This window comes from Pezoporus flaviventris, unplaced genomic scaffold, assembly GCF_033815535.1.
Source record: "Pezoporus flaviventris isolate CSIRO_AGI_PZ_B2104156 unplaced genomic scaffold, CSIRO_AGI_Pfla_v1 ptg000193l, whole genome shotgun sequence".
Classification (NCBI taxonomy): domain Eukaryota; kingdom Metazoa; phylum Chordata; class Aves; order Psittaciformes; family Psittacidae; genus Pezoporus; species Pezoporus flaviventris.
In genome coordinates, this window is record NW_026892741.1 from 1,463,364 (window position 1) to 1,488,352 (window position 24,989).

General features: G+C 36.6%; 1 protein-coding gene across 6 annotated transcripts in view; it reads right to left on the reverse strand.

Annotated features, from left to right (window-relative positions):
- LOC133262194 (nipped-B-like protein) overlaps positions 1-24,989 on the reverse strand; it is a 181,673-nt gene that overhangs the window by 90,208 nt on the left and 66,476 nt on the right. For all 6 annotated transcript variants that reach the window (XM_061441140.1, XM_061441139.1, XM_061441137.1 and 3 more), the window contains 6 exons: positions 24,136-24,301; positions 22,925-23,055; positions 18,313-18,412; positions 16,643-16,794; positions 15,448-15,608; positions 11,795-11,888 (listed from right to left, as the gene is read on the reverse strand). In XM_061441140.1, the coding sequence (XP_061297124.1) occupies positions 11,795-11,888; positions 15,448-15,608; positions 16,643-16,794; positions 18,313-18,412; positions 22,925-23,055; positions 24,136-24,301 (804 nt within the window). The remainder of the gene's footprint in view (positions 1-11,794; positions 11,889-15,447; positions 15,609-16,642; positions 16,795-18,312; positions 18,413-22,924; positions 23,056-24,135; positions 24,302-24,989) is intronic.

Here is a 24,989-nt window from a genome sequence, read left to right on the forward strand (position 1 = left end):
TCTGAAGTTGCAACAATGGACCATTTACCATTTTTCACAGTTACACTTCAAATAGGACATAAATTTGATTCTCCCTTGTCCTAAACTTTTAAGTAAATATGACAAGACTGTTATATTCATTTAGTATTTCTCATGCTGAAAAAAAAGAAAAATCCCACTGCACCAACAGATAAGGTGGTTTTTTTATCTTTGGGTAGACTTGTGGAAGTCAGAAGGATTGCAGTGCATTCAATCAAACATACTTGGAATCCAGTAAATGAAAAAACAATAGTTTTCCTCTTCTAGGCAGGTATTTGAAAGTAACTTCCTCCTGAAGGAAATTCCTGAAAGGTGTTGACAGTAAGGCCTATAAGCTGCATTTTAAGAGTACATGTTCTGGCAATAACTTCACATATTTCTGAGATGTCTAATGATGGCTAAGCCTCTGGCAACAAAGGAGCTTACAAACTAAAATACCTATATATTGAGGTGAAAAGAAATTGAAAAAGAAAAAGCATTCTCCAACACTTCCATTCTACCACAAACACTAACAGATTTGAACAGGTACACATTGAACATGTACCATATTCTGTTGGATACTTACACTTCAGACAAAACATCACCCATTACAGAGAGAGTTGTGCCTATTAATGTTGAAGTCATTCTGAAATATTTCCTATGGGAGAAGGCTTGAGCCATTATATGTCTGAGAACAAAGCTCTTACAGGACTTGCTGATAACAGAATAAACATTTTTATGGATCATACATTTGTATGGATCATACACTGACCTTTGGGACTGAATCAAATTTCAGAATGTTCTTTTAGAACAGAGATATATGTAGACAGATACTGAGTCTAAATCTATGGCCATGTAGTAATTGATGAAAAAATAACTGACTTTCTGTAGTATCAGTAAAAGAACTTTCTCCAAACTCCTTCTATACAGCAGGAATACGTAAAATTTGAGATAAAACCAGATTCTCCACTGATTCGGGAAGGTCATTGTATCATTGCTGAACAGGAAATACTGATGGCTATAAAGACAGAATAGAATCATAGAATAGTTAAGGTTGGAAAGGACCTTAAGATCATCTAGTTCCAACCCCCCTGCCATGGGCAGGGACACCTCCCCCTAAACCATATCACCCAAGGCTTCGTCCAACATGGCCTTGAACACCACCAGGGATGGAGCATTCACAACCTCCCTGGGCTACCCATTCCAGTGCCTCACCACCCTAACAGGAAATAATTTCTTCCTTATATCCAATCTAAACTTCCCCTGTGTATGTTTTAACCCATTACCCCTTGTCCTGTCACTACAGTCCCCAACGAAGAGTCCCTCCCCAGCATCCCTATAGGCCCCCTTCAGACACTGGAAGGATGCTATGAGGTCTCCATGCAGCCTTCTCTTCTCCAGGCTGAACAGCCCCAACTTCCTCAGCCTGTCTTCATACGGGAGGTGCTCCAGTCCCCTGATCATCCTCGTGGCCTCCTCTGGACTTGTTCCAACAGTTCCATTTCTTTTTTATATTGAGGACACCAGAACTGCCCACAATACTCCAAGTGGGGTCTCAGAAGAGCAGAGTAGAGGGGCAGGATCATGTCCTTCGACCTGCTGGTCATGCTCCTTTTGAGGCAGCCCTGGATACGGTTGGCTTTCTGGGCTGCGAGCAGACACTGCCTGCTCATGTTCATTTTCTCATCGACCAACACCCCCAAGTCCTTCTCCACAGGGCTGCTCTGAATCTCTTCTCTGCCCAACCTGTAGCTGTGCCTGGGATTGCTCTGACCCAAGTGTAGGACCTTGCACTTGGCATGGTTAAACTTCATGAGGTTGGCATCAGCCCACCTTACAAGCGTGTCGAGGTCCCTCTGGATGGCATTCCTTCCCTCCAGCGTATCAACTGAACCACACAGCTTGGTGTCATCGGCAAACGTGCTGAGGGCACACTCAATCCCACTGTCCATGTCACCGACAAAGACCTTGAACAAGACTGGTCCCAGCACTGATCCCTGAGGGACACCACTCGTTACTGGTCTCCAGCTGGACATTGAGCCATTGACCACAACTCTTTGCATGCGGCCATCCAGCCGCATAATGCCAAACATATCTGCAAAGCAGGTAACTTCATAGAAAATAAGGTCTCTACAGAGAACACCATCAACACTACCTCCATCGTTTTTCAGTAACAGTCATTCTGACCAGCCATGAAAATCCCAGGACCAGTTCTCTGTACAAATTGGTTTATCCTACTGATTCCTAGTGGTAGACAGCACTAAGTATGGAAGAAGTTTTATCTACTACAAATCTTGCAAACACTTCTCTTTCCTGTGACTCTTAACTGATTTATCTTTTATAATGTGAGCAATTATAACATGCATTACACTGACAGTAACTTAGCCTTCTTAAAAATGCAATTTCAAAAACACTTCTTGTTTTTTTACCATGGAATAGCATCACTTGCTCAGTGACTTGGGTAGTAAACAAACAAGCTTCTGTCCAGGTGATTGCACACATCACTGACATCTAAATCTTACAGTTTCTGTTTCTACACTTTCTAGTTATCCTACAATACTCTGCACAGAGCTATAAGAGAAACCCTTACCCTCTCAGGTATGTTTACAGAATAGGTATGAGGTCCTGGGTATGGTAGACAAAGTACATGATAAGATAGAAGTGGAAGAAGCTATGCAAGTAGTCTCGCCAAAGTCAGGTCAACCAATCTCTTGCAAAAATAACTGCATTAAGACTAGTGTTGAGAAGAAACAATGGCAAGTTATGGTCATCAGTGATTCCCTCCTGAGGGAACAGAAGCACCCATTTGCAGACCACACCATCTTTTTTCAGAGAAGTTTCCTGCCTCCCTAGGGTCTGAATCAGGGATGACTGACAAACTTAGTACAGCCTTTAGACTATTACCTACTCCTGCTCTTTCATGTGGGTACTAATGATACTGCAACAAAAAGTCTAAAATCAATCAAAATATTTAAGGGCCCTGGAAAGAATGCTAAAAAGTTCAAGAGCACAGGTAGCATTTTCCTCAATCCTCCCATTAATGGGAAGAAACTTCAGAAGAAACTGATGAGCTGAAGACATCAATACCTGTCTCCAGGACTAGTGCCTCTGCCAAAACTTTGGGGTTTATGACCATGAAAGAGTCTTCTAAACACAAGGTATACTGGGTCCTGAGGGGATCCACCTGTCCCAATGGGGGAAACACCACTTTGCTTATAAGCTGGCAAGACTGACTGAGAGGGCTTTAAATTAGAAACAATGGGAGGAGGGATAACATCAGGAGAGCTGAAGGTAAACCACGGGTTGGCATGGCATCCTCTGAGAATGGCAATGCTAGTGTGAACATTTATGCTGCTCCTAAGAGCACATTTGAAATGCTTGTACACCAACACAAGCAGTATGAGAAACAAACAGGATGAACTAGAAGCCTTAATCTGTTCCTAGAGTTATGATGCCATTGGTATTAGGGAGATGTGGTGAAATGAGTCTGACAACTGGAGTGCTGGGACAGAGGGCCAAAAGGCTGTTTAGGAGGGATAGCAGGGCAGGAGAGGTGGAGGTTGTTGCACTGTATATAAGAGAGAGAGGTTTGACTGCATAGCCCTTACAGTTAGGGATGATGTGGTTGAGAGCCTGTGGGTGAGGATTAGAGGGATGGAAAACAAAGGAGACATCACAGTGGGTGTCTACTATCAATCTCCCAGCCAGGATGGCAGCACTAATGAGTTGTGCTACAGGCAATTTAGGAAAAATAAACTAGATCAGTAGCCTTTGTCCCTATGGAAGTTTTCAAATTCCCATACATCAGCTGGGAATACCATACTGCTCTGATGGGCAAGTTTGGGCAATCACTGAAGTTTGTAGAAGAGAACTTTTTGTCACAAGTACTCAGGGAGTGAACTAGGAAAGATGCTCTCCTAGACTTGTTCTTTGTGAATACAGGAGAACTCATGGGAGATGTGATGGCAGGTGGCTGTCTTGGCCACAGTGAACACAAAATGGTCAAGTTTAAAATTTTCAGTGTAATGAGAAAAAAGGACAGCATAGTTGCTACCCTGGATTTTAAGATAGCAAACTTGAAGCTCTTCAGGGAGCTACTTAGCAGTGTCCCCTGGGAATCTGCTTTTGAGGGTTTAGGGATCCATAAGTGCTGGTCAGTTTTTAAGAACCACCTTTTAAAAACACAGGAGCAGGCAATCCCATTGCATCAAAAGTCAAGCAAGCTGAGCAGAAGACCAGGGTAGCTGAACAGGGAACTCCTCATGGAACTTAGAAAAAAGAAATGGTATGACCTCTGGAAGCGAAGTCAGTCTTCTCAGGAAGATTACAGAGCTGTGGTTCATGTATGCAGGGAGAATAAATCAAAGGCCAAACTGAACTAGAGGTGAAACCGGACAGAGTTGTGTCAGAGAAGAAGAAAGGCTATGCTACTCATAGAATGCTTAGGGTTGGAAAGGACCTTAAGATCATCTAGTTCCACACCCCCACCCCCCCCACCCCCATGGGCAGGGATGCCTCACACTAGACCATGTTGCCCAAGGCTCTGTCCAGAACATATTGAACAATACTTGTTGAAGATGGCCACCTGACAAATGGGAATGAAGAAAAAATAGAGGCATTCAATGCCTTTTTTTGCATCAGGCTTTTATAATACTGATAGACCTTGGGCTGCCTGGTTCCTCTGAGTCAGAGGACCACAACTGCAGGAGTAGTGACTTTCCATTTGTGGACACTGAAATTGTAAGAGACCATTTGTATCAGCTGAATGTTCACAAGTCCATGAGGCCTGATGGAATTCATCCCAGAGCACTTTAGGAGGTAGTGGATGTTACAGCAGAACCCCTCTCAATCATCTACCAAAGCTCTTGGGAGTCTGGGAAGGTCCCCCCAACTGGAAACTAGCCAAGGTTATTCCAGTTTACAAGGCAGCTACATCTGGCTGGTGACTAGTCACCAGCAGCGTTCCCCAGGTCTCAATCCTAGGGCCAGTTCTGGTCATATTTATCAGTGATCTGGAGGCAGGAGTTGAATGCACCATTAGCAAGTTTGCTGATGATACCAAATTGGGAGGTGCTGTTAACAAGAGGCCTTGCAGAGAGATCTAGATATACTGGAGCATTAGGCAATCATTAATGGCATGAAATTTAACAAATCCAAATACCCATTTCTGCATCTGGGACAGAGTAACACCGGACACAAGTATAAACTGGGAGAGGACTGGCTGAAGAGCAGCCCTGAAGAGAGGGATCTGGGGGTGCTGGTTGACAGCAGGCTCAATATGAGCAAGCAGTATGCCCTGGCAGCCAAGAGGGCAAACTGCATCCTGGGGTGCATCAAACACAGTATAACCAACTGGTGAAAAGAGGTGACTAGCTCACTCTATTTAGCATTGGTGCAGCCTCACCTCGAGTACTGTGTGCAGTTCTGGGCCCCACAATTTAAGGATGTTAAGGTCCTTGAATACATCCAGGGTGACAAAGGTGGTAAAAGGGCTGGAAGGCATGTCCTATGAGGAGTGGCTAAGGACTCTGGGATTGTCTAGTTTGGAGAGAAGGAGGCTGAGGGGCAACCTCATTGCTAGCTTCCTAAGGAGAGGAAGTAGAGAGGGAGGTGCTGAGTTCTTTTCCCTGGTATCCAGTGACAGGATGTGTGGGAATGTTTCAAAGGTGCGTCAGGGGAGATTAAGACTGCACATAAGGAAGTATTTCTTTCTTGAGGGGTTGGTCAAACACTGGAACAGGCTTCCTAGAGAGGTGGTCAATACCCCAAGCCTGTTGGTGTTGAAGAGGCATTTGGACAATGCCCTTAATAACATGCTTTAACTTTTGGTCAGCCTTGAAGTGGTCAGGAAGTTGGACTAGATGACCATTGTAGGGGGTCACTTCTAACAGAAATATTCTATTCTATTCACATCTTATTTAAACATTCACAATACTTTCTCTGATCATCTCTGAGCCTCTTCAGAGACCACTCACCTTTTAAAGCTGATTCACTGAAGTCCCACCACTGATCACAGTCTTTGTTATGATCCACATAGTTAAAATCCAACTATTAAGGTTACCAGGAACTTAGGATTCACATATTGTAAAGAATTTTAAAGAAGTATTAGCTTTCCACTTGCACAACAACTTCAAATGGGTCACTCAAAACAGTATCTCCACATTCCTTTAAATCCCTTGCAGGTAAAGGTACCCAGATGCTGAAAGTAAGTCTTTTACCCATCCTACAGGTTCTTTTGTCAGAAGTATTGTTCCCTATACTTGAAAGCTGGAAAAAACCCTATGAGTGAACAAATGAAGACTGATGGCTAATACTTGGTTCATAACACACTGGAGAGAAACATCAGGAACATTCAATTGCTATGCCTTTTTAAATCCATAGCAAAATGACCCTTGTGACTTGAGGAACATTATTCAAGCGGATACCAAACTGCTGTTCAGCAAACCTGGATACAGCATTCCAGACATTTTACTGAAAAAGTCTTTTGAAAGAGAGGATTTAATAAAGGCATATTTTCTACATGTGGATTATTAGACTTCACATCTGAGTAATTATTCTGTAAATAAGTTCTTGAAGGCAGAAGCTGGAGGAGAAAACTACAATACCCATACTGCACTCATACTGATATGTGTTGGAAAAAGTTGAGAACTTGGTGATGACAGATCCTGAGGAACTTCACACACTACTGCCAAATATAAGTTACAATATGTAAATGAAAAAGTCTATTTTTTTGTTTGCTTTATTTAATACAATCCTATTTAGCACCTTCATATAAATTGTTTTCATGAAAATGGAATCAGATAAATTTACCCTGGAATGCTGGTTAAACCTATCTCAGAATTTATAATAATTATCTTGAGAATTTGTGCCTACAGCATATTCAAAAAGGGAAACCAAATAGTCCATTCAAAAGGCTGGTAAAAGACTGCACAGAGTATTATGTATAGTCTGTGTGATTTAAGTACATACAAGAAAAACAATTTCTCTATAAGGATTGAGATAATAGCAAAGAGATTGTAGTACAAGGTGATTTTTTTAATGAATAACTATCATCAAATCAAAATAATTTTATTCTGTAAATCTGTCTTGTGGATTAAGGAGAACTGAGTGCCATGCCTGGATTTAGCATGGCTTTCTATATAGCTCCCTCATAACAAACTCAGGAAGTATGATCTAGACAAAAATACTGCAAAAATTGCAGTACACCCTACTGCAAAACTGTGTTGAGAGTATCAGTTGTTCTTGGTAAAAACTGATGAACAGAATATAAGTGAACAAGTGCAGCTTTCCAGAGTACTCAAGAATATTAGTGCAAAATATTGTCATTAATAATTTTGCATGTAACAGAATTAGTATTTTATTAGTCTAAAGATGAATTTAGTCATTAGTCTAAAAATGAGATTTAGGTGTCAAGTGAGAGGCCCACAACTGCTTTTAAAAACAGAATCAAAATTTAGTTTTCTTGACTAATTGGAATAACCTTTTGAAACAACAGAAATTCAATAAGAAGCAGCACAAACTTTTTATTCATCTGAGAAAAAGCAATTATAACATGGGAGGAAGATAGATAAGCTCTACAGAAAGACAGCAATATGTTTATAACAGCTTGCAACACTAAGTTATCACCAAAGAGCAGCTATATTTGCATATGACAAGGTCATCTACAGTACTTTTCTAACTACTCATCCTTCTAAGTCTTCAAATAGAGTTGTAACTATGACTTAAGGCAGTACAGAATTGGGATAAATGCAGACCATTTAGAATTCAGATAAAACCAAAGAGAATTAAAAGCTCAGAAATAATTCCTGTAGTAAAGATGATAGAAAGAACCCATGCTGTTCAGTCTGTAGAAGATTAGATCAGTACAAGACACAATAACATTCATTGATATGTAAATGACTGCTAGAAATAAAATAATAATAAACAATAAGGACAAATTGGTTTTCCTTGCCCACTGGAAAGAAGTGTCATACCTAACTGCAACAAAAATGATTAGAGCTAAGCATTAGGAGAAAAGCTTTCTACCAGTAAGAATTTGAACAGGTTGCATGGCAAGAGTAAGGAAACTCCATTACCGACATTTTAACAAACAAAACAAAACAAAACAAAGATGAAAGTTACTGGGAGTGACACTGATACAGCACATCCACAAGGGTAAGAAGATTGGAAGCCCCTAAGCCCTTTCCTGCTGTGTTTACTAAAATCACAGTACCTTCCCTCTGGAAATCTTCCCAAGTTTTGTACTAGATATAACAGAATTATTACTTGTTTTGATTAACAGACTATATTGACATTCATTTTCAAAGAGCATAACTTAATATTCAGACTTAAAGGGATAGCATATGAGACAAAGAACAACATACATTTGGGAGGCTTTTTTAAACAGATTGTATTCACTTTCCATATATTCTTTCAGTAATTTTCAGATAAAAGTCACACCACTTTCTCCAGAGCTTCAAATGCCTCATGAAAAGCCTCAGCTTTGGCTGTTCTAGCTTAGAACTGCTGAATTCAGAAGAATCCTTGCATGGAAAAAAATAAGACTTGAAGAAAGAAACAAGAATGAATATATGTTTTGGCCCTGTCAGAAAATATCTTTGAATAAATTTCTTCCACATTTGTTTTGAAGGAGAGAAGGCGAGATGATAATTTTTTTTAACAAGTACCTTTGAGAGCACTGAAGTTTGTACTACACATTTGAGAAGATTCCTAATTCTTGCCACCCACTATACATTCAAAGACCAAGTGTAGGGGAATCTCTCTGGAGAAGTCCTATAAATACCTAAGAAAATAAAAGCAATCTTTCCAAATTATTCAGAAAATAATCAAGTACCCATTAAGAATTTCTGGAGGGAATACAACTTATTTCTGGAAAAGAGTGCAAAATTATATAGTTTCATAAGGGTTGTTGACATTCCTTACAGTTGTTTTCCCAAGAATTTATGAAACTGTATGGAAACCGGACTGTAAATACATGAACTCCTCTTTGGAAAGGAATGGACTAAAAACATTGTGGAAGGCTTTCCTTTAATACAAATCTTTAGAAGTCGGTTTAAGTTAAAAAACCAACCAACCAAAAAACCCAAACAATAAAGCAAGCAAACAAACTAACCAACAAAAAAAAAAAAAAAAAAAAAGATTCCAGAATAGTGGGAAAGTAGAACAAATGGATAAAGGATTATGATGAGTAATCGATCTTGGGTAATGGATACATGGAATATTTTGCAAGCTCAACAGAAGTAAAATACTTCATATTAATTTTTTGTAGATGAATTCATAGAAATTAATTTTCTATGAAAACAGATGTGGTAACAGATGATAGCATGAAAACAGAGACACTATTCTGTTTGCATAGCTAAAAATATAAAATTTACATTAAAAAGAAAGTATAAAGACCAGCCTAGAACTTGTTGATAAAACTTCAGCTGCAATGATACCTTTACTGGAGCAGAAGTGAGGCAAAAATTTATGTAACAAAGAAATTTTACACCATCGAATAAGTAAATAACCACCCAAAAGAACAAATGCAACTTCTGCCATCTCTCAAATATTTGCCCGAGTTGCAAACAAAAATTCTTCATTCAGATTCTGTCACAATCAGACAGCCTTAAAGTAATTCAAGGCTGGACTATCCCTTTCTCCAAGTCTCCAGAAGTCCTTGCTACTTTCATGTCAGAAGTACAGAAACGCAGTCTGTACCCATACTTTGATAACTGCCCCACATCTCTATATTATATAAGAAAACTTATATATAACATCCTTCCTGTGATCTTTCTCTGGACTGATGATGTCTAGTGCCATTCTTTTTGTCTTCCCAAACAAATACTTTGCTTATTTTCTTTAGCAAAATTTGCAATTTGTCAACCAAGCCTTCAAGGACTAATGAGAGTAGCAACAAAAAAGCTCAGCATAGATATTTGCAGCTTGCTCATCACTGGAAAATTTATCAGCATAACCAATTGCTTTCACTCCAAATCATAGGCCAAAAACTCAAGGATCATGTATTCTATGTAACACTGTAATTATCCACACCTCTTCAATACATTTCTAAAATGCAAAATTAGAGGAAGTAAATGTATGGCAAGATTCTTGAAGCATCAAGAACAGGTTCTCTCAGTCGGGGCTCATTAATTTCTTTAAGACGGCAAAATGGTAGCACCATTAGTAACAGTATTTCATTTGAGTGCTTTATCAATGAAAAAAGTAAAATTAACAGAGGTAAATAAATCAAAAAGCTTCTCTTGCACTTTTTCAGCCCCTCTAATGCTGAAACTTTACAATCTGAATTGTACAATCAGATTTTTTTCAGAAAAATCTGAAAAGGTATACCTTCAAAATGGGTTCCAAAACAAGCAATTGAAACAGCAGCAACTTTGACAAAAAAAAATTCAAGTATTCTTCTGTCTGAGTGGCAATCACATACCTGAGTGGAAGCAACTTAGCTGTTAAACTGATAACATGTATTTTGTGTACTGAGTTAAAAGAAAAACAGTCTTTGCCATTTAGAGAAGTCTTACAAGTCCTTTAGCACAAGATCTCCTAAAATATTGATGCTGCTGGCATACTATACAAGTACTTCTCACTTGCATTTGAGCCACATTTCTTCTATCACTAACACAGTATATGCCTACAGAAGATAAACCACAGATATCATTTAGCAGTCGCAGGATCATAGGATAATTCAGTTAAGAAGGGACCTCAGGAGCCGATCCTCATTCTCAAAGCAGGGTGAGCAAGGACATATTATACAGGGCTTTACCCAGCCTGGTCTTGAAAACCTCCAAGGATAGAAAATGCACAGATTCTCTGGGCTTTTCCAATGCTCAACTGTCCTGATAATGAAATAGTTGTTCCTTATACCTAGTCAGAACCTCTCATTTCAAATTAAGTCCACTGTCTCTCATCCTTCCTCCATAACACTATGAAAAGCCTGACTCAAGACTTCCTGTTAATCTCCTCATACCTATGAGGAGACTGTTCTAAGGTCCTGTCCTGCCCCACTTCCAAGACTTCTTTTATCCAGACTGCACAAGCCCAATACCCTCGCTAAGTAAGACTAGAGTCTTACCCATCTCCTGTTCTCCCTCCCCACCTAACCTAACCATCCAAAAAGACTTAATTTTGCTTCAGGGATAAAGAGAAGAAAGTAATGTTTCATCTTTTTACTACTGCCATGTAAATACATAAGTACTGAAAACCTAGATTAGCAGGAATATGGCCAAATCCCTACCTTGCTAAATCTTGTGTATCTCGGTTGTTACTTCTTTGGGATAATATTAAAAACATCAGTATGCATTCCAGATTTTAGCTTAAAGAATTATTTTCTCAGTTGACTGACAGTTCACCCTATTCCTTCTCCATAGCTCATGCTTTCAGGGTTCATTTATGCTAGATATATTGTGTTCATTGAAGTACTTTCCATGTTCTTAAAATCTGATGATTGCAATCAAGACAATTAAATACTTGTAATGCTGCCTTTAAACCATTTTTATGTAGAGCAACTGAAACCACTGTTATAAAGAATTTAATCCTCATATTGGAAAATATGTAAAATTGTTCTGTCCTTTATGAAATTGAGCTTTGTTTTGAAGTACGATTAGTCAATTTTTAGACCTTCAGAAATTTCTCCTGGATCAGGGCTCAAAACAATTTCGTATCCAAAACATAATGACATACTCTTTAGTACTACTGGAATACAGAAGTCAGGAAAACTAACTAAAAACCTCTTTAAACTCACTATTCTTGAAAATTGGGGAAGAAAAAAAAAATACATTGAGATATATGACCACTAGACTACCTTTAAGGGCTCCATCACTTCCAGCTGGAGAGCAGACTGACTGTGGTGACCTCAAGGAAAAAGATGCAGCATTCCTTATTGAAGGATCGCCATCCTAAAGTGACAATGATAAAAAAAATAACATTATGAACATGAACACTTGATAAAATAAAGACTGAAATTAGTACATATACTGATAAAATGGATTGGATGAAAAAGCATACAAATATTAAAAATATTGATTCATACAAAAATCTTTGTAATTCAGACTGCTATTAGACTACTATATAGGCAACATTACAGAGCACAATCAGCCTTAAGAATCTAGGCCCAGAACACGTACACAAAAATTAATCTATGTATATGTCTTCCAGCTAAATAAGTGCTTTTGGTTGACATTAAGATTCCATTTAGAAGGATTTTGTTACATACACTCATAGTAAAGAGCTGAAAAGCAGAAAGGTAATAGGAGCCTTCCAATATCTGAAGGGAGCCTACAAGGATGTCGGAGAGGGACTCTTCATCAGGGACTGTAGCAACAGGACAAGGGATAATGGGTTTAAACTTAAATAGGGGAGGTTTAGGTTAGATATAAGGAAGAAGTTTGGTATTGTGAGGGTGGTGAGGCACTGGAAGAGGTTGCCCAGAGAAGCTGTGGCTGCCCCATCCCTTGCAGCGTTCAAGGCCAGGCTGGACAGGGCCTTGAGCAACCTGGTCTAGTGGAAGATGTCCCTGTCCATGGCAGGGGGGTTGGAACTAGATGATCTTAAGGTCTTTTCCAACCAACCCTAACCATTCTATAATTCTACACAATACCAACTGAAAGGAGTATAAAAAATTGATTTTTTGTTTTTTTTTTAAATGAACTCGCCATTTTTTCATTTAATCTACCCTTAAAAGTTTATTAGAAAGCCATCTTACTTTTACAGTTAAGCAAACTAACACTGTATTTATACCCTCCAGCATACACACATCAGGACCAAACAAAATCTATAGTACTCCCACTTCAGCAGCTGACATAAATGGATGGCAAGTACACACTCCCTCTAACAATCAGCCAATTACTACATGCATAGCAGTAGACTAGGCACCGTGCATGTTACACCTTGCGAAGGTACAGTTCACACAGATTAGGGAAAAGGAAAAGAGACTGATATTTATGGACTAAAGATGCTTACAATGCAAAGAGTATAAATCTTTAAGAAACCAGATTTCATCAGTTTTACCATCTATGAGCACTTATGTCCTGGGTTCATAATTAAACCATTACAACTCACAAAACAAGTCTATTCATTTTATTTTCCCCTCCCACAGCAGCATGAATCCCAAACTCATGCTGTGCTATTAATTACACTTATTTTTGCAACACTGCTTGCAAAAAGACTTGTTGCCTCACATGAGGAAAGCCTCATGTGTAAAGAAATCTAATATTCAGATTCAATGCAATAAAAAGAACTATACATTAAACTTACATGTGCTTTATTGCAAGTCAAAATGAATGTACAAGTTACTTGTTTATTTAATACATTGAAATCATGGAGCTGATATTTTTCAAACCTGACTTACCTTTGAATTGAAATAAATCTCAAAAAAAAACAAAAAACAAAAAAAAAACAAAAAAAAATATTTGGTGGTGGTGGAGCTTAGAAACTTTTTAACATATATGCTTTATTAGGACAGGAGAGGTTTTCTACCTATAACTGTCAAGGCAAAAGTACCTTTTCTTAACTAAGCAGACTAGGTAGATGACCTTTCAGGTACACGTGCCATTCCTACCATAGCTGACGTTTTCAGAAGTGCTCATTTACTGTTTCCTAGTTCAGAATTTCATTAAATGGTGAACTGAAAGCATGAATTTTTGTTCTATGAATGTTCTCAAGTTTATCAAAAAATTGTGCTTAAATTGAGTATATGTGCAGCGAGCATTCAAGGATATACTTCCTGATTCTGTAAAATAATATAATGCAAATATAAAATATCCTGTAGCTATTCATAATTTTTAAAGCAACTAAATCCTAGAACTAAGAAAAAGACTAAACAATAGTTAAAGCTTTTAAGATTTACGATTTAATAATCCTCATTCATAACTATCTGTGCCGAATGTCACGCTGCTTCTGAAGAGGCTGCGAGATTACGATTAAGCATATTATACATACACAGATGCAAAACTTTAATTAATCACAGTATCACACAGTATCACAGTATGTTAGAGATTGGAAGGGACCTCAAATCCAAATTCTTCAAACTCTTTTCTGCATAATAACTACTAAAATCAGCTTTTAAAGCTATAATTACCTTTTACCTTTAGTATTTTTCTAGTTAAACCAAACAGTGATAGTATGTTTTATGTTTTCATAGTCTGTCAGTTTTGAATGAGTTTCATTTCTAAGTTCTCACAAACTAGGATGTGGTTGCATTGCTTGGATCACAAAATTAGGGTTGAATATATTTAACTACTTCCTCTTTGAACATTGTGAAATAAATTATCCTAATATTAAAGTTTTCCAAATATCTTATCTTAACAAAATGAAGACTCTCTTGAAAATGTACCTTTAACATAGTTTGGGGTTTATACATACACTTAATGCTAAGAACAGCTTATTTTGAAGACTCTGCATTGCTGAAGCAAAGACTAAGAAAAACATCTGATGATTGTGTTTTATGATAAATATCTTCATTACAGAGCTCTCTTCTTAGTTAATACTTTAATCAGCATAATTCTTGCATTAAAAAAAAATACTAAAAAAAAAAACTCTCTTAGAGTTCTAGTGTATTAATCCTGGAGCCTGGCATTAATAGTACACTTATTGAATACAACACCTTTTTGTTTCCACAAGTTAAGTGGAAAACAAGAGTTGCCCGTTTTTTTAAGCTAAATAAAATGCACACACCCAAAGACACCAAAGGTGGCTTCTGCTTGCCACCAGGTTTTGATGAAGTTTTGTAACTACTGTTATGCCTACTGTTGTAGGCATCGCTATGACCACACTGTTCAAAGAGCTAAAGTCAAAAAATGAAAATGAAACTTAATCCCAACATGCTTCATCCACAGGATGAGATGCTCATTAAGAAGAAAAGAGCTCCAAAACACTGTGGGAGAAAGGTTTTTTTTGTTTTTTTTTCCTTTATATTTAAGATTTCAACAAGAATTTCTCCCACATGAACTAAAACCAATGGGGGAAAATGTCTTATAAAAAATACAGGCCATAAAAGCATATAACAGACCAGTAAGAAAAAGCGTCAAAAGGAATTTTTGCCTTTGACAACACTACTATATTACCCAATAGGTTATTCCAATACATCAAGTCTAATTTGACAGTTGTGGGAATCTTCAGAAAGACAAGTTAACTATACACCTATATAGAATCTAGTATTGTTTGCATCAAGATATTGCTACAGTAATTGCAGAGACACTCTACCCTTTCTTTAAAATAAACTCACATACGAGTACAAATTTTTACTTTTCATAATTTCACCAGAATCAATGCTACAAACAGTTCCAAGGAAAGAGCGATGTAGAAAAAATTAACACACATTAAAGTTGCACAGTTGAGTGCACACATCTGAAACATTTTCAGTGGTTTTATTCATCAACAACACAGTAAAATATCTGACTTCTAATGCAACTAAACACATACTTGCTTTATCATCATAAACTGATCGAGGTAACATACGTCACTACTTAGCCTGTGCACCATCTGTAGGTAGTCTTCATTTGAGCCATGTCTAGAATTATCAGCATGATGATTAGCTGAATTTCCAGACAATTGACTTGAAACGTTATTTTCATGAAGATTTCTCATCCCAGCTGTGACAATGGGACCTGATACTGAAGCTGAAATACAAAAAATAAGTGAATAAAGTATACTGATATATTCACACAGTCATTAACTCTAAAAAATTTCACAGAAAACACAATAATAGTGGATATTAATAAGCTGGATGCAAGAGATTTGGAATCTGAATAAGGATGCAACTTTCTTGATTGAATACTTTTGCCACAAATACCTTGAATAAAATTAGATATCTAAGAATTGAATTTTCAAGAGGATTTAAAACCTAAACTGCATGTACAATTAGCCAAGTTTCCCTCCACATCTACACCAATCATATCCTTATAGGTTATATAAAACTTTATTTTCCTCTATATAAATTGCATTGACTAGTTTAGTACTTCAGTAACTTGCAAGGTATTCATGAGACACACAACATTACATACAGAACAGCTATATAAATTCTAAGCACATTGCTAAACTTCAAGAACAGATAATTTGAAAGAATCCAATGAGGATTCTACTTAAAAGAAAAAAAAGACTGTTTTTAGAAAAGGGAAGAACAAATAAATCCATTATTTCTGAAGGTCATCTTTGTCAGTTAGTGCATACCTTGAGCTTAATTCTAGCCAACTTAGTCTAGTCTACACTACAAAGGTTTGGTAAGGCTAAAAAAGCTCACAGTAAAACTTACGTTGCACTGGCAAAGATTAGGTTTTCACTAGCACAGATAAACAATTGCCATAACAAATAAAAGGGGTTTTGTTCTGATTTTTCTGTTCTCATTTATACATGATAGCTATAAAAAAATCAGTGTACGTAGGGGAGAAGGGGAGGAGCAGTTTAACATGAACATGTGTTTTACTATTTCTTCTTCTCCTCCCTCTCCTTCCCCCCTTTTTTTTTAATAAAGTATATACTAGCACTCTGTACAGTCAGGAAAGCAAAACTTAAACATACCGAAAAAAGTCCCTATCTACTCAAAGATTTGCATAAAGCACATAACTCCTTCAAAGAAATTAGAGAGTTGTAAAACATGCACGTAAAAGTAAAGCTGACATGAGATAGAAGAATAAAACAAAGATCACAGGCTTACTTTGCTGCATCTGAGGATGTGGTGTATAACTTGGAGGATGTGAATACGGCATGTATCCTGCAGGACTTTGAGGAGCATATGGACTAGGCACTGGACTGTTCTGTGGTGCCAAAAATCTATTACCAGAGCTTGTCTGTGGTGACACAAACCGGCTAAAAATAAATTTTTAAAAAGTTGGAAAAGAAAATTTAGACAAATTTATATTTCTTTTGGAAAATTATACATTTGGAACATTATAAATTTTGTAAGAGACAAAATTCCAATGCAGTCAAGAAACCCCTTCAAAAGTAGTATTTTAAACTAACAATAACTCCCCAACTTCAATTATTACTTAAGAGCTTGGGTACTCCATTAGTAAAAGTAAAGAACAGAATAAAAAGCATTCATAAAACCTCTACCAGGGAAAGGAAACAGTAACAGAAATATTTATTAAAATAAGACAATAAGATCTGCAAATTTACTAAAACAAGATATGTTTCCAAAAATTAGTCCTAAAAGTTTCAATGAAAGTGACAGCTAAGGTTTAATTATCACATAACTAGCTCACTAGGATTAAGAAGGAGCTGTCTACTCTAAATATGATTTTTCCAGTAAGATTTCAAAGAACTGCATCTGACAGAACTATGCTGGTAAGATGCTGGAATGTGATAGGCAGTTAGGTAGGATCTGACCCAAAGTCCAGTGAATACAACTTATTCTAGTAACCTATATCACTATATAATCTTTCAAAATAAAAATAAACCAAATAAATAGTTCAGAAAATACACTTTCACTATCCTCAGTTCTAGATAGCAACTCTATGAAGGTAAGCTTCTATAGAAAGAAATAGCAAAGTATACAACATAAAGATTTTGCAAGGATTTTGAGAAGACTTAGCACATTGTAATATTCACAATTCAAAAAAAAAAACCTTCTTCAGTATCACTTTTATATCTAAAAGTAATGTACTGGTTTTCTTGTGCAGATACAGAGCATTTAATTTCCAAAACAATTTTGATATCAAATAACTGGAGATTAAATCTGTTAAAGCCCAGTAACTGGGCTGAAACTACATGCAGAACTCTTTCTTCTATTCTGAAGTGCTTTATTATATTAACAAAGTCCTGGATTATAGGCACATGGTACTTGCTGACAAAGTCTGAAAAAAAAAAAACAAAACAACAAAACCCAACCCAAAAAAAAAAAACCAACAACAACTGGGACTAACCTCCTCTGAGCAGCCTTTCATATAACTATTATAGCAGTACTCCATGTTTTTAAAAGCTTTCTTTCCTTCCCTCCCGTCACATTAGTACTGTTACACATGTCAGAACACACAGCCTCTTCTATCCTCCTGCCACCAGTTTCAGTCTCTGTCCCAGGTAGAGAACAGCTGGAAGGGTGGCAGGAGGCAGGGAAAGCCCTTAAGCAGGAAAGAAAGTTAATTTTGCCAAAATGATTGGAGGGAGAGAGAATAGGGAATCATGACTAGTCAGAATACTAAGATTAACTTGCTAACAAAAAGATGTTTCTTTGCTAGCTGAAGAAACTCACCCTGCTGTCAGATAAATGTAAAATATGTCTTCAAAATGAACATTTTCCATTCACATACTTGCAACAATAATTGACTGTCGCTGTAGGAAGAATTTGCAGATTGCTGCCAATCCCACCCCATTTAAAAAGAAAGTTACCTGGAAGGGCTATGTGAGATAGTGGTTTGTTGATAACTGGAAGATGCAGGACTACCTCGCACAGAATTCTGAGAAATATTAAACTGCGACATCATCATCCCTATTAAGAAGAAGCCATCATTACTTTACATGCATTTCCTTTTAATCAAGGAAATCTCTAATTTCAGAAATTATTACATACAAAGAGATTATAAACCTTACAGCCATTAACATCTACGTACAACTGCTAGGAAGCATTAAAAAAAAAAGAAAAAAATTAAATTATCTATATGAGCTTTCAAAATAAAAATAAACCAAATAAATAGTTCAGAAAATACAACACATGCTTTCACTATCCTCAGTTCTAGATAGCAACTCTATGAAGGTAAGCTTCTACAGAAAGAAATAGCAAAGTATACAACATAAAGATTTTGCAAGGATTTTGAGAAGACTTAGCACATTGTAATATTCACAATTCAAAAAAAAAACCTTCTTCAGTATCACTTTTATATCTAAAAGTAATGTACTGGTTTTCTTGTGCAGATACAGAGCATTTAATTTCCAAAACAATTTTGATATCAAATAACTGGAGATTAAATCTGTTAAAGCCCAGTAACTGGGCTGAAACTACATGCAGAACTCTTTCTTCTATTCTGAAGTGCTTTATTATATTAACAAAGTCCTGGATTATAGGCACATGGTACTTACTGACAAAGTTTGAACCCGTTACCCTTTGTCCTATCACTACAGTCCCTAGTGAAGAGTCCCTCTCCAGCATCCTTGTAGGCCCCCTTCAGATAGTGGAAGGCTGCTATGAGGTCTCCATGCAGCCTTCTCCAGGGTGAACAGCCCCAAAATGGGGTACACTATCCAGATTTTAACTGAAAAAACCAAAACAAAAAGCCCAAACACCCCACAGTCATCCCCCCCAAACAAATCAAAAAAGAAGAGAAAAAAAAAAAAAAACACAAAACCACAGAAACCCAACCTCCCAATAAAAAAAAACCCACAACATATCCCCCCAGAAACACAACAGTTTCTCCAAAGTTTCCAGACAGATAACAATTCTGCCTAGTAAAGATGTAATAAGGAAGGAGTAAAAGTTTGCCCCAAACATTTAGGCTGAAAAGAGGTTAAAACCAGCCTGTGGACATTAACATTAAAATAGTTTCTTGTACATTTTTTGTTACATTGTTGTCGTATCATCAAACAGCAGATTTATGTCTCCAATGCTTTTCCATACGGTAAAATACTTAAGAATTTCTTTCAAATGCAGCTTTAATTTTGATTGTTGGCAATGTTCAGTTTTATCAAAAGTAATAAAATTTCTAGAATGAGTTCCCTTAACACATACCCCTAATCTTGATTATAATTTTTTTTTCTTGGAAAAAAGTGTACTTTAAATTCATTTTAGTATTCCTACTAAATAAGAAAGAACTCACTATGTAAAACCACAGCTCACAATCACAGAAAAAGTATTGTATAATTAAACTTTATCACAGCATCACGCATGCTTAAGCTAGGACTGCTCACTAACAGGTGATTTTTCAGTTAAATATACAGTCATATTGAAAGCATGTCTACAAAATTTACCCCATTTACAGGCATATGTGCACTTGAATTCTTATATAAGTGAAGTAATTGACATTTATTGAAAGATGCATAAGATTTTAATCCTCAAAAAAGTCACAAGTTGTGGTAAATAATTTAAAGTGAACTTTAAGTCCTTTCTGCACCCTAAGCAACGTTATGAATACTAAACTACTGCAATACATTATTTTAGCTGATCTTCCAACACATATCTGCTGAAAGACAAAGCCAAAGAGAAAAAATTATTAAAAATTCACTCACACTATAAACGCAGCTGAAAGATGGCACCCAGAACTTTCTCTGTCATCTGATAAAAGTCTAAAATAAACGTACTGCCCTTGTGCTAAGTTAGGCCTCTTGCCACATATGTTCAGACAACCTAGTAATAGAAAACAGTCTGAAAAATCTTACTAAAAATCTGATCTCTATGAAGACTGTTTCAATAATGGGACTATTAGCAAAAGACAGGGAATAAGAGTCTGAACACTGCTGTTACATCACCTGAAATGAAATACGCCAGCAAATTTTTGGGGGTGCAGGTGGTGGTGGGGTGCACAGAGGACACAAAGCAAAAGTGCCCACATAATAAATCTTGCACTATTTGTTCATCATAACTAAAAACTATTCTTGCTCCAGATTTAGTGTTCAGCAACAAATCAATATGACCTTGGGAAAAAAAAAAGCACGTCAGCACAGAATTCTGCCAGTGTTTTACCTTATATTCACAAGTATTCAAAACATAATATTTAGCTTTCTGAAAATGCCTTTATTTCCTGGCAAATTGTACAGAACCCAGAATTTTATTCTGCATTTAATGTGGTCTTTCTCTTCTTCGGTTAAAAAAGAAGGCTGGGAGAAATTAATTTGAGTTCAGTTTGTCCATACTAATGCCAGAACTGACAATCAAGGAAGGGATCATGATGCAGAGGGCCACCCCAGGCTGAGTAAATAAACAGGGGGTCCCTGCTGCTTTTGTTCCTTCTCAATTCTGGGCATTACAAATACTGGATCACAGTACCCATCGCTGAATTCACCACATGCTGGACTCAACAGAAGGCAGAAGGACAATATTCAGAAGGCAGAAAATAAGGAAATCGGAAAAGATTAATTTGCAATACTAGAAAACAGCCAAAATGTCATTCTTCTAACTGGCAAAATGCATTACATAATATCTCTACCAACCCCCCAATTGTTCTACAAATCATGACTCTACTACAGAGATTACAATATCTGTTCAGAAAGCAGAAGAAAACCCAACCTTTGCTTCCAGAACACATCAGTATATCCTCCACTGGCCTTGGAGATCTGAATAGTATGCATTAACATCTAATAAGGCTACCACAGTTTGCCAGAATGTAGCTTAAATATCCCCCTATTTCAAGGTAACAGTGTGGCCTTTTTCCATAGAAAATTAAGTGACACTTTGCCTAGGTTTTCCAAACATTAATTTCAGGGCCACCTTCCTCTCAAAATACTTGGTCTACAGCTACGTTTTTCCCCTCTTCCCCCTTTCTTTCAATTTCTCTGATTTCAATCTTACATTGCAAGGCTCACACTGGTACAAGTATTCAGAATTATGTAAAATAAAATTAAATATTCAAGGAAGTCTGATCTCTTCTGGCTCTCTGAAATAACTTTGTTAACTTTAAAAAACATCAACTGCTACTTTAAGTTTCATGTTGAATTGTTTTTAATACTGTACTAGTACCTTCCTTCAAGCATAGGCCAAAGCATATTTACTAAAGATAGAGATGCTTTTATTTCATTAAAGATTATTCTTAACCTATTGAATCAATCGGCAAAAGCGTTTCTTCCTCTGAAGTACTGAATTAGCCTCTGCTAGAAAAAATAATTCCAAAAACAATGTCTTCCTTTTGCACTGGCAAAAAAATATTTTACTCTACAAAACTGGTGGACAACTCTGATTCAAGCATATGTTCTTTAAGGAACCGCTTTGCAAAAACTGTCAGGACAGTCACATTTCCCATGGCTGGGGGGTGGATATCATACTCTGCCACAGCTACCACCAAACTCAGAATTTGGAGACTGTTTTCAGAGCTTAAATTTCAGGATATACGTATCAATGGGCTACTAGATATTTAGCACTGCCTTACACATTTTCATTCCAGGAAATTTCTGCATTCTTTCAAGGAACATTACGTGTCCAGTCATTAGCAAGTTCTTTTCAAAAATTGTATGGCTTTTTACTCACTAGCCTAGGTGAATTAATTTAATATCTCATTTTATTATCTCTCCCCTACAAAAAAACCCTTAAACTGTCTATCCCCTATGGACTCCATTAACACTTTTATCTATATCTCTACAATGCTAGCAAAGCTTTATCATCACACCAGAAAACTGGAAATTCTCCTACTCATTTCATAGTTTAAAGAAAAGATTTCAGGTGCAAATAAAGAAGTATAAAGATCTAAAAGTAGAATCTGTCTGATTAATCTGTTGATTGGTCTCTCCCCTTCTCCATCTTTGCTATCCAGCAGTATATCTCATGAAAACACAGAAAAGAATTAACTGTTGAAAAAGTAAAATCAGAAGGGCCTCTCAAACTGCTGAAAAGAGGAATGGCAGGGAGGAGCTGTTAAGTATGACTGATTCATCCTTATTCCTTACCCCAGAACCATTAAGAACAATGATACACTATAATTGTATAAATTTTCGGTAAGATCAAGGCATATTTCCCCCAACTTTGATTATTTACTAAGACAAATATATGAACCTAGCCATAAAGAAATTAAAATAAAATTACAATAAAATCCAATCAATCACCCCAGAAATTAAACTTTTCAGTGAAATTAAGCATTTATTTTTTTTTTTTACAAAAATACCCAGTAGAGTTTATTTCCATGCTTATTCTAATACAATCACTCTTAGAAGATGTCAAGATACATAGCTTTATATCACTATCAAACACAAGGTAAGGCATAAATATCACAGTTGTGCTCCATAAAAAATTGTGGTTAGTATCGGCCCCCTAAACTTACAGAACAACATAAAACACAATCAATAAACAAACAAAAAACCTTACCACTTTGTACTCCGTATCTGTTTTGCATGCTTTTCTCCCTGAAAACATGAGGATTCCTTGCCAGGATAGCCTGTAGCAAGACTGGTATATCTCCCTCTGGATCATCACTGCCAAGGTTATCCTTCAGTTCTCTGGAATTGTGAAAGTAAGCAATTAAAGAGGCAAATGAAATTTCAAATTATAAAAAAAAAAAATCAAGTATAAAAAGCCCAAACAAAACAACAAACAAACCAACTAGCTTAACCAAAACAAATGATGACAATTTACTGTTAAAATATATAATTAAAAAAAAGGCACAAAACTAAACCAAACCAAATCCAAAAAGTAAACAAGCAAAGTCACCTCACCCACCCCCAAAACAAAAACAAACAAAAACCCAAACAAACAAAACCAGAAACCAAGTCTGCAAAGCACTGTTCCTCACCCTCTATTTTTTTTCCCCTTTCTTACTGAAGGAATGGAAGAGGTATTTCTACTAGAGTTCAAATTTATTTTCTATTAATAAGCAGTCTATGATTCTATACATGGCTGTCAGTTTCAGACTATTATAAAAAGTTTCTTATGCCCACTTTTGTATTGTGATCTTCTCCATAAAAAATGTATAATATTCAGGCTGCAGCCCAACACTTTGAGAATCTTTTAATTTAAAAAGGAAAATCAGCATATCTTTGACATCACAGGATTCTCTTTGAACCATCAAAAATGTAACGGATTTTCTATAAATACATCTGTACTTTCACTTATTGTTTGCTTTGAGGACTTTTAAGAGCTACTTCCATTTGATCAAAAAAATTGATTGGAACATGCAGGAAAAAGGGCTGTCAACATAAGACAATTCAAAGGACATCAGGGAAAAATGATAAAACAAAACATATACTAACAAAAAGAGAATACGTTAGCATACTTACTGGTTCAATATGTAATCCAAACTCACATAGGTCTTACATGGATGTCTCATAAAAGTATATTTTTGTGTAATACGGGGTATATAATTTGTCTATGTGCATTATTGACCAAAGTAGAACAGAAATGACTATTGCACAATCAATAACACAAAGGCTGCACTCCTAACTAGCAAGAATGGAACAAGCAGCAGATCTACATAAGGGCTCTTGGACATTTTACTAGCATTCTGATTGAAACAATTGACTCTTACACAGTGATAATCTGCTAAACTAGCCTCTTATATAGTCAAAGTTCAAAATACATACATGTGATCTGTTGACACCTGATTGAGACTGTGGATGAGCTGTGAAACCAGATTTTCATCCCTGCAAGCCAGAAGGCAGTTCACCTCTTCAGCTATCCGTCCATTGAAAAGCAGGCTTTTTGTTGTTGTAGCAGGTAAAGGTGATGGAAGAGGCAGCTGGTTCAAAACTGTTATCAGAAAATAAAAAAGAGTTCAGAATCATTTCATGAAACATGAGCATACAAAGATGGAAACCTTCTTATTCCCTCATGTGATTAAGAAAGAAAATCTAACAACCACATTTGAAATATAGGAAAGATTTCTGGATTATTTTTTGGGGGGATTTTTTTTTTAATATTGAACATGCACAAAGGCTGGACTCTATTTTAAACAAAGTGATGCAGTCAAGTCCATAAGTTATATTACTATATTATTGTAAATATTTAACTGTGCTAACACAAGTATAGTAAATAAAACCATACTTTTAAACATACCAGAATATTAAAGTATTTAATGTTATGGTAGTTTTCTCTTGGAGCAGAATGAATGGATAAAGGGAAGGAAGGAAATGCAAAATCCTTGTAGCTGCATGCAGTACTGTAAGTGCACTGATCATATACATTAAGTTTTCTACTCTGACCTTCATATTTAATCAGTGTTCTCACTTCCTATGGTGAGGATAGATAAAAATAAAAAAAAACCCAAACCACACACCACACAAAACACCACCAAAGCAAACAACCAACAAACAAAACCACCATAAAAGAAAAAAACAAACCCACAAAAAATCCCCACCAAAAATACCAGCACAAAAACTAAACAAGTCCACAATCAATTTAAGCTACTAATTAAATTATTGGCTTATTCTTCTCCTGT